The sequence below is a fragment of the Cervus canadensis genome, chromosome 8, assembly GCF_019320065.1.
Source record: "Cervus canadensis isolate Bull #8, Minnesota chromosome 8, ASM1932006v1, whole genome shotgun sequence".
Classification (NCBI taxonomy): domain Eukaryota; kingdom Metazoa; phylum Chordata; class Mammalia; order Artiodactyla; family Cervidae; genus Cervus; species Cervus canadensis.
This window is the reverse complement of record NC_057393.1, coordinates 40737524-40751166: the sequence shown is the minus strand read 5'-3', so window position 1 is coordinate 40751166 and position 13643 is coordinate 40737524. Positions and strand designations below refer to the sequence as shown.

The 13643-nt window shown below is 40.8% G+C and overlaps 1 protein-coding gene across 2 annotated transcripts in view; it reads left to right on the top strand.

Moving 5' to 3' along the window:
- The window catches only part of PAPSS2 (3'-phosphoadenosine 5'-phosphosulfate synthase 2), an 84193-nt gene that overhangs the window by 50351 nt on the left and 20199 nt on the right, over positions 1-13643 (top strand). For both annotated transcript variants that reach the window (XM_043476100.1, XM_043476101.1), the window contains exons 3-7: positions 2719-2954; positions 3939-4077; positions 4603-4721; positions 4848-4961; positions 6942-7053. In XM_043476100.1, coding sequence (XP_043332035.1) covers positions 2719-2954; positions 3939-4077; positions 4603-4721; positions 4848-4961; positions 6942-7053 — 720 coding nt within the window. The remainder of the gene's footprint in view (positions 1-2718; positions 2955-3938; positions 4078-4602; positions 4722-4847; positions 4962-6941; positions 7054-13643) is intronic.

The following is a 13643-nucleotide window of genomic DNA, read 5'->3' as shown; positions in this document are numbered from 1 at the left end:
CCGGCAATCTTGATTCCAGCTTGTGCTTCATCCAGTCCAGCGTTTCTCATGATGTACTCTGCATATAAGTTAAAAAAGCAGGGTGGCAATATACAGCCTTGACGTACTCCTTTTCCTATTTGGAACCAGTCTGTTGTTCCATGTCCACTGGCAGTTAAAAATGAGGCTTTCCTAATTTTACATCAAGCATTTGGCTGTCCATTAGAGATGTTCTTTATTGATTTCAGATGTTTTCACATTCTAGGAGGCTATTTTACTTATTTAAAACAATTAAAATCCAGGCAAGAAGAAAAACTCTATGTTTTCTATGTAGCTGAGGATGGTTCCTTTGTATAAAATTAACTCATTCCCACCAAGGAGACCAAATGAATCTTCTTTTACTTGTGTTTTTATAGCCCCAGAATGTCAAAGTTAAGGGTTAGTGACAGAACTGGAATTAGTCCTGGGCTGTTACCTTATTCTCTGAGTATAGGTAGAGGAAGCTGATGCCTGGAAATGCAGGTCTGACATAGGCTGGACTCAAAAGAAAAAAAAAAACCAGGTTCATTTTGTAGACGTAATATTTCACATGGAGATGAGCTTAGATGCAAAGATATGTTTATCCGGGTTATGAAATGAACTTATGTGTTACTGTCTGCTCACAAATGTGGATTTATTCTAACCTGAAGATAATTCTAAAAAACACAACAAGCAAGGACCTGCCTTGCATCTTTTCTTGCTCTTCTGAGTCTTTCCTGTTTCTGTCTAAAGCAGCCTCATTCTTCTTTTTCAAGTTATTTCCTAGCGCCTGCAGCACTTGTCCTTGGTTTCCTGGCTTCATCCATCCCTGGAACAGCAACTTTCCCACTTTCCAGGGTGAGGCCACATAGTGAGCATGGAGCCTGCTTTGTTCCAGAAGGCAGGTTCACTGGGCTCAATGCCTGATCTGTTTCCCCAGGTTCCCTCTGAGAGGCGTGTTGTGCAGCAGTGGATAAAACAGCTACACTCCAGACGTTTCCTTCTTGCAATGTGTTTGCCTTCATGGGATGTTTTGCCTTCATGTGTTCATTTAAATTTTGAATCAAAACATATATACAGGGACTTCCCTAGTGGTCCAGTGGCTAAGACTTCGTGCTCCCGGTGCAAGGGGCCTGGGTTCCCCTCCTGGTCAGGGAGCTAGATCCCACATGCCGCAAGTGAGTTCTCATGCCACAGCTAAAGGAAGATTGAAGATCGCACGTGCCGCAAGTAAGACCTGGCACAGCCAAATAAGTAATACATATTTTTTAAAAAACCATATACACCGAGTCCATTTTTCCTAATTTGAAACACCCTCGAAAAGAAAAAAAAAAAAAAGAACTGGTAGATGAAGAGAAAAACAAAATCTCAAAAGTATACTTCCCCCATCTTTTCTTACTTTCAAAAAAAGTCTTGTCTTCATTTATTTTTTATTCTCATATTACAGATGTTGGATACTGACCAGGCAAATCAGGAGAAACCAGATTCTTCAAATCTAGGGAACTGAAGTTGGGCCTCAGCTTCACCTACATTAGTTGTGTGATTTTGGATCAAGCTCGCTAAGCCTCTTATTTGTAAAATAAGAATGAAGATAGTGCCTCCTCATAGAGATATAGGTAGAACTGAATGAAATAAAGCATGTATGTGCTTAGCAGAGGTCCTGGTCCCTAGAAAAACTCTCAGTAAATATAACTGGTGTTACTTCAATGTATTAAAATAAATATTCCAATGATCTATATTCATACAGTTAACTGTGTTTGGAAATTTCTACTATTTCTCTCATTTTCTGATACAAAAGAATGTACCAGAGATTCGGGAATCTCATTTCTCCTGTCCTACAACTGGACATGTTCTAAGCGGAATTTATCACATTGCGTGCTAAGTCGCTTCAGTAGTGTTGCACTTTTTGCAACCCTGTGAACGGTAGCCCACCAGGTTCCTCTGTCCATGGGATTCTCCAGGCGATAATTCTGGAGTGAGTTACCATGTCCTCCTCCAGGGGAGGGGACAGGGAAGGAGGGGCAGGACGGCCTGGGGGTATGGCTTAGGTGATCAGCTGACCCTCTTAGCAGTGCTGTGTGCGGGGATCATGCCGCAGTACCCTGCTTTTGCTCCCAGGCACCTCAGAAATGACACTTGGCTTGTGGGGTTTTTGTATCTTTTTGCTTATAATTTGCTCCAACTGTGCCAGGGTATAGTTATTTTGAGTCTCTTATAGTTTCTTTATATCTGTTGCTCCAGGAGACCTTTGTTCAGGTGCAGGCACTCTAGTAAAGTGTCCCAGGTCCCAGCCTGTCTCACAAGCAGAACCCCTGGGGACTGTATGGAGCCTGCCAAGGTCTCCCTATTGACAAACCTCTTCTGCTTTGAAAGGCTGCTGCTGCTGCTGCTAAGTCACTTCAGTCGTGTCCGACTCTATGCGACCCCATAGACGGCAGCCCACCAGGCTCCTCCGTCCCTGGGATTCTCCAGGCAAGAACACTGGAGTGGGTATAATCCTAATAAAGGACAGATAGTTATTTCAAGATTTGAAAGAAATGCTAGTACTTAACTTTCAGTAAATTTCACTTTTTCTAGATTTGAATGGTTTGAATTCGAGGTCAATCAAATGATTGTCATGAGGGTTTTAATTACTCTTGAACTAGGTAAAACTTAGAATCAATCACAATTTATCATCTTAAACAGAGCCATCTCCAGTCTTGTCTTGACTGTTCTCAACAGGTCTCTCTGGTGCTGGAAAAACAACCATCAGTTTTGCTCTGGAAGAGTATCTCGTCTCCCACGCCATCCCTTGCTACTCCCTCGACGGGGACAACGTCCGTCGTGGCCTCAACAAAAACCTTGGATTCTCTCCTTGGGACAGAGAGGAAAATATCCGCCGGATTGCAGAGGTGGCCAAGCTGTTTGCCGACGCTGGTCTGGTCTGCATTACCAGCTTCATTTCTCCTTTTGCAAAGGTAAAATGACTTGGCAACATGCACGATTCCCACACACAGCGCCAGAGCTCTCCAACTGCCAGGGTGAGGAGCTGGCGGAGGGGAACGACAGAGCAAAGTCATACTTTGTTTCCCCCACCTTCTTTCATCGCTCACTTGCTCCCTCATTTCCTCTCTTTAATATTGATTATACAAAGAGAGTCCCTTCATTTCCAGATACCAGGGCACCAGTTGACATAAACCCTTCCACTTTCACAATGGTAAGTACACTTGGCCAGAGTTGAAAGGAAGAAAAAGTTAAACAAGAAAACTCCTAAAGCTCAGTAATTTTTATTTCTCCAAAAAGTTAGAGGGCTTGCCTGACTGAAGAAAACAGCAGTTCATTGACAAGGCATCAGGTTTTGTGTGTTTAATGTTGCAATCAACGAGGTGGAGTGTGTGCTTTGTTTTAAAGCACAAAATTGCTTGGAGATACAAATAAGATACAATGACTTTGAACACATCCTTCGAATGAAATACTGTCCTGCTGCCAGCCCTGTCTTTTAGTTGGGATTCTTTTCCGTGTTTTTTTTTTTTTTCTTTTTCTTTTTAAAGTCCTTGGGAGAGTTGTTTGCTAGAGTGAAACTTCTCTAAAGGGCTAATTTCCTGCCGCCTATGCACAGCTCAAACCCTAGTGTTATCTTAAGGCCATGGAAGACCAGAGTACAGTGTTTGTAATGAATTTCATTGTGAAACCTCTTCTTACTTTCTTTTTTTACTATTCACTTATTTGGCTATGTCAGGTCTTAGTTGTCCCACGCGGTATCTTTGTTGTAGTATGTGGACTTCTCTAGTTGTGGTGTGTGGGCTCTCTAGTTGTGGCGCTTAGTAGTTGCAGCATATGGGATCTTAGTTCCCCAACCAGGGGTCAAACCTGTGTCCCCTGCATTGGAATGCTAATTCTTAGCCTTTGGAACACCAGGGAAGTCCCTCTTCTCACGTTCTTAAGCTGTAATTTTTTCCCAGGATCGTGAGAATGCCCGCAAAATCCATGAATCAGCAGGACTGCCCTTCTTTGAGATCTTTGTAGATGCGCCTCTAAACATTTGTGAAAGGAGAGACGTAAAAGGCCTCTACAAACGGGCCCGAGCTGGGGAGATCAAAGGTAAGACGGCCAGCTCAGTAGCCCTTTGCCCCTTACTTATGCCACCAATTCATATGTCTGTCCCCAGAAATCTGTCTGAGGTTTCAAAGACTGTTTTCCAAAACTACATATAGCACACACTTTTTTATCAAACCGTAGGATCTTCAATGTCTCCATGGGCTTATGAAAATGTGGGCTTCTATTTCTTGAGAACTGTCACCCCAGCCATAAGCAATCAAGTTCAGAGAACTATAACAGATGTATGTATGTGACTGTGTGTGTAGGAGGAATCTTTCAGAGTTTTCCTCCCCCTTGTCTTCCTTTTCCATTCTAATTAACTGCAGAGGGCTTGGGCTCAGGTTTTGTTGAAAACACACGTGTAAATGTTCTTACCTATGGCTGGAGGTCAAGGAAGGCTGTTTGACCTTTTCTGTTTTAATCTGAACACAATGGTTGAAAACATTTATTCCAACACGTGCAATGTCTTATTGAGTCAAAACATTGTTCTGTTGGTGCAGATGTTACTTTCAGCATTCTACTTTGCAGGGTTTACGGGTATTGATTCTGATTATGAAAAACCTGAAACTCCTGAGCTTGTGCTTAAAACCAATTTGTCCTCCGTGAGCGACTGTGTACAGCAGGTGGTAGAGCTTCTACAGGAGCAGGTGGGTGGACTGAACTTTAAAAAAAAATAATAATGATTTTACAAAGTCATGAGAGATCATCTATTTACTGAAGTGTCCTTTATATAGTTTTCATTCCAAATGATTACCAAGTCTGCTTCCTTTCAGAACATTGTACCCCACACTGTAGTCAAAGGCATCCACGAACTCTTTGTACCAGAAAACAAACTCGACCAAGTCCGAGCTGAGGCCAAAGCACTCCCTTCGTTATCAATTACCAAGGTAAGAGGATGCAAACTGGCTGACAGAAAATTTGACTTAATATCAGTCATTATAATCTATTTACAGTTACCCTCAACAATAAGGTAGGTATGCATAAGGAAAATTCAATTCCTATAAAGAAAACAGTTGCTTTCACCAACTTTTTTTTTTTTTAACTGCTTTTCTAAGAATATCTCTCACCAAGAGGTGCTACAAAGCAGCTGATCAATTTTGTGTTCAGGAAGATAACTTCTATACTTGCAGAGGACAGTTTCATATAGTTGTTGTTATACTTTCAGTTTAGCCAACATACAGGCATTGTGTGCTAAGTCGCTTCAGTCGTGTCCAACTCTTTGTGACCCTCTGACTATAGCCCGCCAGGCTCCTCTGTCCATGGGATTCTCCAGGCAAGAATACTGGAGTGGGTTGCCATTTTTACTCCTGGGGATCTTTCTGACCCAGGGATTGAACCAGTGTCTCTTGTGTCTCCTGCATTAGCAGGTGAGTTCTTTACCACTAGCGTCACATGGGAAGCACTGGGCAGTAATTATTTGTTGACAGTTTCTAAGAAAATAGTTTGTCCAGAATATAAGTGTTTCTTGGACCACTGAGAAGGAGTTTTACTAAAACAAAAAGCAACCCTAATCTAAAGTGATATGAATGCCGTGATCTTTTTCTACACTGTGCATTCCACTTTTCCTTTATCAGGGAGAGTCCAGTCTAAGTAGAGGGAGTTTTAGTTACATGGATTTACCACCTGGACGATGTTAAGATGCAATCCCAGAAAACAGCCCTGCGAATACCTTGGCCTCTTTAGGACTTCCCAGCGCTAGTGGTAAAGAACCCGCCTGCCAGTGCAGGAGACAGAAGGGACATGGGTTTGATCCTTGGGTTGGGAAGATGCCCTGGAAGAGGAAATGGCAACCCGCCTCAGTATTCTTGCCTGGAGAATCCCATGGACATAGGAGCCTGGTGGACTACAGTCCATCGAGTTGCAAGGAGTTGGATATGACTGAAGCAACTTGGCATGCACGCTCTGTAGATTATGGTTAGTTGGTTCATACAAGGTGATCAAGCCTTCATTGGTAACCTCTTGGTCCATTAAAACCCTGGACATTTTTATGAGGCAGAGTACATTGGGAACGTGCTTCAGCTCATGAACACCCCAGGCTGTAGTAATTCATGACAAATTTATAAACAGAGCTCCCTGACTCTACACAATAAATTTTGAGTTCTCCAATGCTTCAGGCAGATGAGAAACACATAATTATAATTGTGGAATTTGAGTTCCAATAACAGAATGGCCTGCAAGGTACAGAGGAACTTCAGAGAATCTAATGATTAATTCTTTTGATCCTAGGGATGACAGGGAAGATTTCAAAGCAATGGTCCACAAGCTGGGTTTTATTTTCTTAATTTTTGAGTTGGGTTTTAAATGATGAATAGGGTTTTCAGGTAAAGGGGGGATGGGATTGAAACCATGTGTGTGTTCAGACTACACATGGCCTGGCACTGTTGGTGACTAGGCTCCTGGGTGGGGAGTGGTGGCAGGTGAACATTCCTACAGGAGCCCCTAGGGCCAGAGCTAGTATCATGCTAAGAATTTTGGACATTTATCTTAGAGTCAATGGTTTGCCCAGTTCAATCAAATAGCTAGCATAGCGGTGAAAACAATGTAGCCAAGCCATAATTATTATGGAACAAAGAATGTACAGTGAATCTTCAAGACAGTCGCAAGTTGTAAGAATAGATACAGCCCAAAGTGCTTAAAGAAATCATCCCAATTTGGAATCCTTTTGCCACCTTCCCAATAGAAGGTTCTAGACTCACACTTCTCCAGCCCCTAGATCATGAACCAGCATTACATCTGGGAACACTTAAAACATAAAACGTTCTGCCTTCATTCTCCTCTCAACTGAGTAAGAACGGACTGCCCTGGGGCCAGATGGCTGGAACACAGAGCTCATGCAAAGGTTCACCTGCTTTTTTTGTGTTTTGCAGCTGGATCTTCAGTGGGTCCAAGTTTTGAGTGAAGGCTGGGCCACTCCCCTCAAAGGTTTTATGAGAGAAAAGGAGTACTTGCAGGTTATACACTTTGGCACCCTGCTAGACGGTATGAGTTTTTGTTTGTTTCTTACTCTTTATCATTAGAAAAATATTTCTCAAAAGTCTTCACAGGAACAAGAAATGCTAATCGTTGGTTTGTAAAACATATTGTGAAAATATGTATTTATGATGTGTACAATTATGTATAAGCTTCCATTTTTAGGATTTTTTTTTTTTTTTGGTATCCTCAAAGGATTATTGATTACCAAAAGCTAAGAAACCGAAAAATGAAGGTTTAACTTCCACACAGTCAAGAGAAGGTTAAGTCTTTTCACCTCCACTTGCCCTTTGCTGGCCCTGATATCAGAAGGCAGTGGACAGTGAGAAGCACCATTGCCAGGTGCCTGGACCATCCAGGGGGAGCCAGGGTGAACTCCGCATCACTGCTGACTTGTGGGATGCCTCCCATCCTCCAGCAAACATTACTGCGGCAGCTGCCTTCCTTGGTGCATAAAGTGTGGCTATTCATGTCCATACATGAAATATATTAGGATGACTTCATCCACTAAACTCTGGTAGGGGATTTTAAGGCAGCTTTCTGGGCAGAAGCTGAATGGCTTTTAGAGAACTGTTCTTGTCGAAGTTGGAAGGATGTGTTATTCAGAACACTTCCGGATCCTTCTATGATCATTTCCTTCCTAGAACTGTCTTGACCTTATCAATTAGCACTTATCTATTTCGAGATTTTGGGGTATTATTGACATATGGGGAAGGGATGGTGATAGATGCACACTGAATTTATAATACTGAGCAGGGCTCCAAACCTTTTAGGAAGAAAAGTGAGGTGTTCTTTCTTGAGAAAGATGTTTGTGTTCTAGGCTTGTGCCCAGGGAATGGGACATAAAGCAACCCCAGTTGTAGTTAGGCTTCAAACCTCCCCATACTCTCCAGAAGTCTCCTTAATTCCTACATAATTAATAAAAATAATTACCAGGGATATAGTAGGTAACCCACCTCTGCCTAAGTAGAGGCAGAATATTATAGTGGATAAGAGTGAGCCATGGAGCCAGACTCTGGGTTCATTTGCCAGTGACTAGCTATGAAGTTGGAGCACATTACTTAAACACCCTGGGCCTCAGTTTTCTCATCTGTAAAATGGGGATGTTAATAAAAGTACCTACCTCATTGGGACTTAAAAGACTTAACCTTCTCACTGGGATGTTGAGCATTTAAAAGGATACCTTGTCCAATATATTCCATATATTATATTCCATAAAATATTTGCCATATAGTAACACCTCCCCGCCACCCCCATGTACAGTTAAAAGGACACGAAAGTCTTGAACAGACTAAGAGGCTTATCTCTAGTCACATCCGTTTGGAAGTAGCACAGTTAAGATGTTCATCAGCTAGCCAACAAATATTCATTGAGTGTCCTTGGATGTCAGGTTTTATTCTAGCTGCTGGAGATAGATAACGAAGACAGATATGAGCTTGCTGGGACAGGCAGTGCAGTTCATCTTCTGAACTCTGTGGAGGGGTTTTCCAACCACATTAGTGGTTGTCAAGCTTTTTGTTTTTTTAAGTCATAGCTGTTTCAGTGAAACTTGAGGCCACGTATAGAACAGATGGAAATGGAACTGCTCCTGTAGAAGGGGTGGAATCAGCCTTTCTCCTACCCATCAGCAGCCCTGGGGGCATTTTCTAATAGCGTAAGGCAGTTGAAACACTCTGTCCTCTACCATACCATGTTAGTCTCATGGAAGAGCTTGGCTCAATGGATTTTGAACTGAGGGAAAAGGGAAGTCCCTCAGTCGTGTCCGACTCTTTGCCACCCCATGGACTGTAGCCTACCAGGCTCCTTCCTTCTCCAGGGGATCTTCCCAACCCAGGGATCGAACCCGGGTCTCCCACATTGCAGGCAGACGCTTTACCATCTGAGCCACCAAGGAAGCCATTGGACTGAGTAGACAGGGTTAAATTTCAAAAATGATGTATCTCTATATCAGAAAGTTGGGCAAGATATTATTATATGGATATCATTTTATTTTACCAGTTTATGAAAGTTTGAGTCATCACCACTGAAAATTTGAAATAACTTTTGTAGTCACAGATGTGGCCATTTTCATCCACCATTAAACAATTGCACATCTTGATCACCTAACAGTCTGCAAATAAGGTTTCTATTCTGACTCTGTCTCCCCAAACTATTTTTTGGTTTAATTTTCTCAAGTGTTCACAATTTCTCCCATAGTTAAAAAAAATTAGTTTGGCATAAAAAAAAATTAGTTCAGTGTATTCAGTCCAAAAGCAAAATAAAAAATCACTTTTTAGTGTTTTGATGATTATATGAGTTACTCCTTATATTATTCAAGGATCTATTTTCATGTCAGTGTATTATTATCACTTTATTTCTCACTGGATATGTAGTTTCGAGGTTGTCACAGATTCTCCAATGATAAATGTCACATCTAAATTTACAAATGGAACCTTAAGCTTGTATTCTTGCCTGGTGGCATCCAAGTAGGGTTAAGACATGGCAGCCTTGTGTGACCTGATCATTTAATGGCAAGTCTTCTGTGGCTTTGACACTCTAAGGCAGGGCTTGAGAGCTTTCCTACATATTGCCAGCATTTATTCAGCACATAAAGTGTTCTGACCCTGGTGCTTGACATTGGACATCACATTTAATCTGGATTAACACCACTGTGAAGGTGTTTTGTCCATATGAGAGAATAGTATTGGAAAGGTTAAATAACTCACTTGAAGTCTGGATTCAAATCCAAGTTATCCTGGTTCTATATCTGCACTTTTTCTACTGGACATACTTTCATGTCCTCCAAACATCTGGAATTCTAGGATGTTCTAGAGCAGCTTGCCTCCACACCTCCCAAAGGGTGGCAGTAGTTATAACATCCCTTATTTATAAGAGGCAACTTCTTGCTGAAGTTGGAGGGGCTTTTGACATATAATTATTTAAAAACATAATCATTTAAACAATACTTTTGGATTGTATTGGTTAGTATTGAATACAAATTCTGTTTTCTCCAGCTTTTTGCTGTCTTATATTCTCTATTTTTAGAAATGGCTGTAGCAAAAATCTCAGTAATTTGTATGTTGTATGTATAAAGTTTCATAATAGGAATTTATTCTTCAACATTGTTGCTTTACTATTATTTTGATGGAAAGTTGAAAACAATATTTTTCTTAACTGTGTTTATATTTCTCTAGGCATGTTCCTTCCTGGTATGTACTTTAACTTCCTAAATAGTTAAATTATTATAATTAGATGTGTTATATTAACTAGAAATGGTAAGGACATAACTTAAAAAAAAAATCTAAATGAAACAGTTGGAATTGCTAACAGTTCATGATCCAACCAGTTATAAGAGAATAATACTGCCTTCTGTTGATAGGAGTCCAAGTAACAGGAAATTTCTGGATCAGATGTAGCTGTTGTTTATAATGTATTCAGCTGACAAAAGTAAAGTTGTTTCTAAATTTTTATCACATATTTTGTTCTTGAGATTTAAAAAATTTATTAGCCTTTCTGCTAATTACTTCTACTGAGTGTTTGTCCTCATTTAGTTTCACAAATCTGGAATTATTTTCCCATTGCATTTATAAAACATTTTTAATTGATGAAAGATAAGTCAGTTTTAGATGCAATTTAAAGTGGATGCACCTGGTTGGATTGTGGATGATTGTACTTCGTTTGTTTGTGATAAGTGATTATGCATGAATTTAATTTCAAGCTATGATGATTGATAGTTATAAAACTGGGAATAAATACATACCCACTGTGATTGTAAATGTCTGTGCTGTGCCAGAAGAGAAAGGTAAAAATCTGAAGATATCATTTATCTTGAGTATTATTTTCATCGTTGCTTTTCCTTGAAAAAAGATTAGTCAATAAAAAGTATTTTAGTTTTTGCCTAGAAACTGTCCAAAACAAATGATAAGCATATCTGCAAGGTTAAAACAAGAGGCTTGACAATTATTTAAAGCAAAAGCAAAATTATTCAATTAAACATGAAGTAAGTGCTGGACTAACTATAGCTAAAAAACCACGATACTCTTTTTCACAGTGAGTTATACCACAGTAAAATAATCAGGGTGGTTTCCACCAGAGTTGAAGCACATCATGGAAAAGGGCTGGAAGCCCGAGTCAGTGTCTAAAGCTATAGAGGGTATTTCAGCACAGAGTTAAATGGTAGGATAATTTTATGTGTTATCAATGGAAAAGTTGATTAAGCTAGGGAAACAACAGTAGATTTTTTACCTGTGTGGAGTTGTAGCCACAGGTGTATGAGATCAGTTGGCATTTTTCCTTGGTAGAACCCCCTTCCACAACATCCCACACATTAGCTGTCTTGACAGCCCATCAGGGAGTGCTGTGTCCTTGGTTGGGATTTTCAATCAAGGCCAAGATGAAGGTGGATCAGAGGCTACTCCAGGCTGGAATCTAGTGGACCAGACGAGGCAATGGCAACAGAAGTGTGGAGCATTCTTTGGAATTCAACCCAGAATCTTTGCTGGAAGGCAGCGCTGCAAGCATGTTGCAGGCAAAGCTGGGCTTCCTCTAGCATCCTGCCAACCTTTGGCTCTGCATTTTGTTTTACTTTATTTTAGTCAAGCTACTCTTCATAAGCAGTGTGGTCAGTAATCCACAATCCACAGAAAGCATGATTTCTAATGAGATCATCAGCGTCCTCGAAGGTGTTTCTTTGCAGGCCTCCTCTTTTTATCAACTATACTATGCGGTGGGCTTAATGGTCTTTGGTCATAAATGAATAGAGTGCTTTACAGTATGGTTCTTCCCAGTAACCCAGGGATTACAGAGAAGGTGAGTGACACAGTAAATAGGAGATGACTTGGCTTAGAGTTTAGTGCTCTCTGTAGAGGGCTTGCTCGGACTACTTTTATTGTCTCTGAACTTTGAAACAGAGTTGTTTGAGTGACCAAAATCATTACTTTCTGTGCACAGTTATCTTCCTTGTTTAGAAGGCTCCCAGAGCAGATTGCAGGATTTTATGATGGACAGAATTTCTTTATTGCCGGAAGTTACCATCTATATCTGTTGACATTCCTTATGTCCTAGTAACTTTTAGAGAGTATTTTAAATGTGCAAACTTTTGTTTCATAGCTAGCAGGAGAGTATTATGTCCCAAGGGGATAGAATTCAGACCTCAGATCTTTATCAGAGATGGTCTAAAATTGGATTTTGACAGGTAGATTTACAAGACTTCATTAATCTACGGTACATTGCCTCCAATCCATAAGTAACAGTATTTGCTTCCTGTTTTGAATATGGGGAAGAACACATCTTACTCCATATCTCCATATTTGATCTGTTTCTTTAACTTTTGTATTCTATTGCTTTTTTAAAAATGTATTTATTTTAGTTGGAGGCTAATTACTTTACAATATTGTAGTGGTTTTTGCCATACATTGACATGAATCAGCCATGGGTTTACATGTGTTCCCCATCCTGAACCCCCCCCCACCTCCCTCCCCATCCCATTCCTCTGAGTCATCCCAGTGCACCAGCCCTGAGCACCCTGTCTCATGCATTGAACCTGGACTGGTGATCTGTTTCACATATGATAATATACATGTTTCAATGCTATTCTCTCAGATCATCCCACCCTTGCCTTCTCCCACAGAGTCCAAAAGACTGTTCTATACATTTATGTCTCTTTTTCTGTCTTGCATATAGGGTTATCGTTACCATCTTTCTAAATTCCATATATATATATGTATATATATATATAGCTTTTTTCCAAGTTAATCAATAAGAGGATGTTGCCCATAAGCTTACATTATACATAATGCCCCATCTCTGGAAACCCTGCTCACATGAAATACCTTTGTTTAGCTAAAATACCTTTGTTTAGCTGAAAAACCTTTGTTTAGCTAAAATACCTTTGTTTAGCTCACAGGAAACATCCTGACTAGGCCCACCTGAGAATGGCTGCAGTGAGGAAGATATTAACATCTCCCCTCGGGAGTCTGACTGGCATTAGGAAATGTTTGCCTTTATCCCCTCCCCTTTGGGTATAAAAAAAAGACTGAATTCAGGAAAGATGGTTCTTTTGGATGCACACGAGTCTACCAAATTCCTGGTCTGCTGACTTCCCAAAGAAAGTTGCTATTCCTTGCCCCAACAATTCATTTCTCATAGACTGGTCTGAGGAGCAGTGAGCAGTTAAGCTTAAACTGGTAGCAAGTTGAATGTTTTCTTTACTCACCTTTCTTTCATTCCCTTCTGAGTCTTGAACTTGGCTGCTGCTGCAACACCCCCCAAATTGCCCAAATATTCTTTAGTGTTACACCCTTAATTCTGTGCCCCCATTTTCTCACTGTAAGTACAACAGAAAGTCTGACATACTTGCTGGAGTGTTGGGGCACCATTACAAAAGGGGGGAAACAGCTGTGTAATCTCTCTTATGTTCTCTGGCTTCATTAAGGAATCACAGTCCTCCTTTCCCATCTTCGGGGGGTTGGTTCCAGGATCCAGTGCATATACCAAACGTTGTGCATGCTCTAGCCCCATGGTCCAGCCTTTGTATCTGTGGATTCCTCATCCACAATTCAACCAAAGGTGGATCCTGTATAAGCCTTGCTATCTGCAAGGTGGTTAATCTGCAGGTGCAG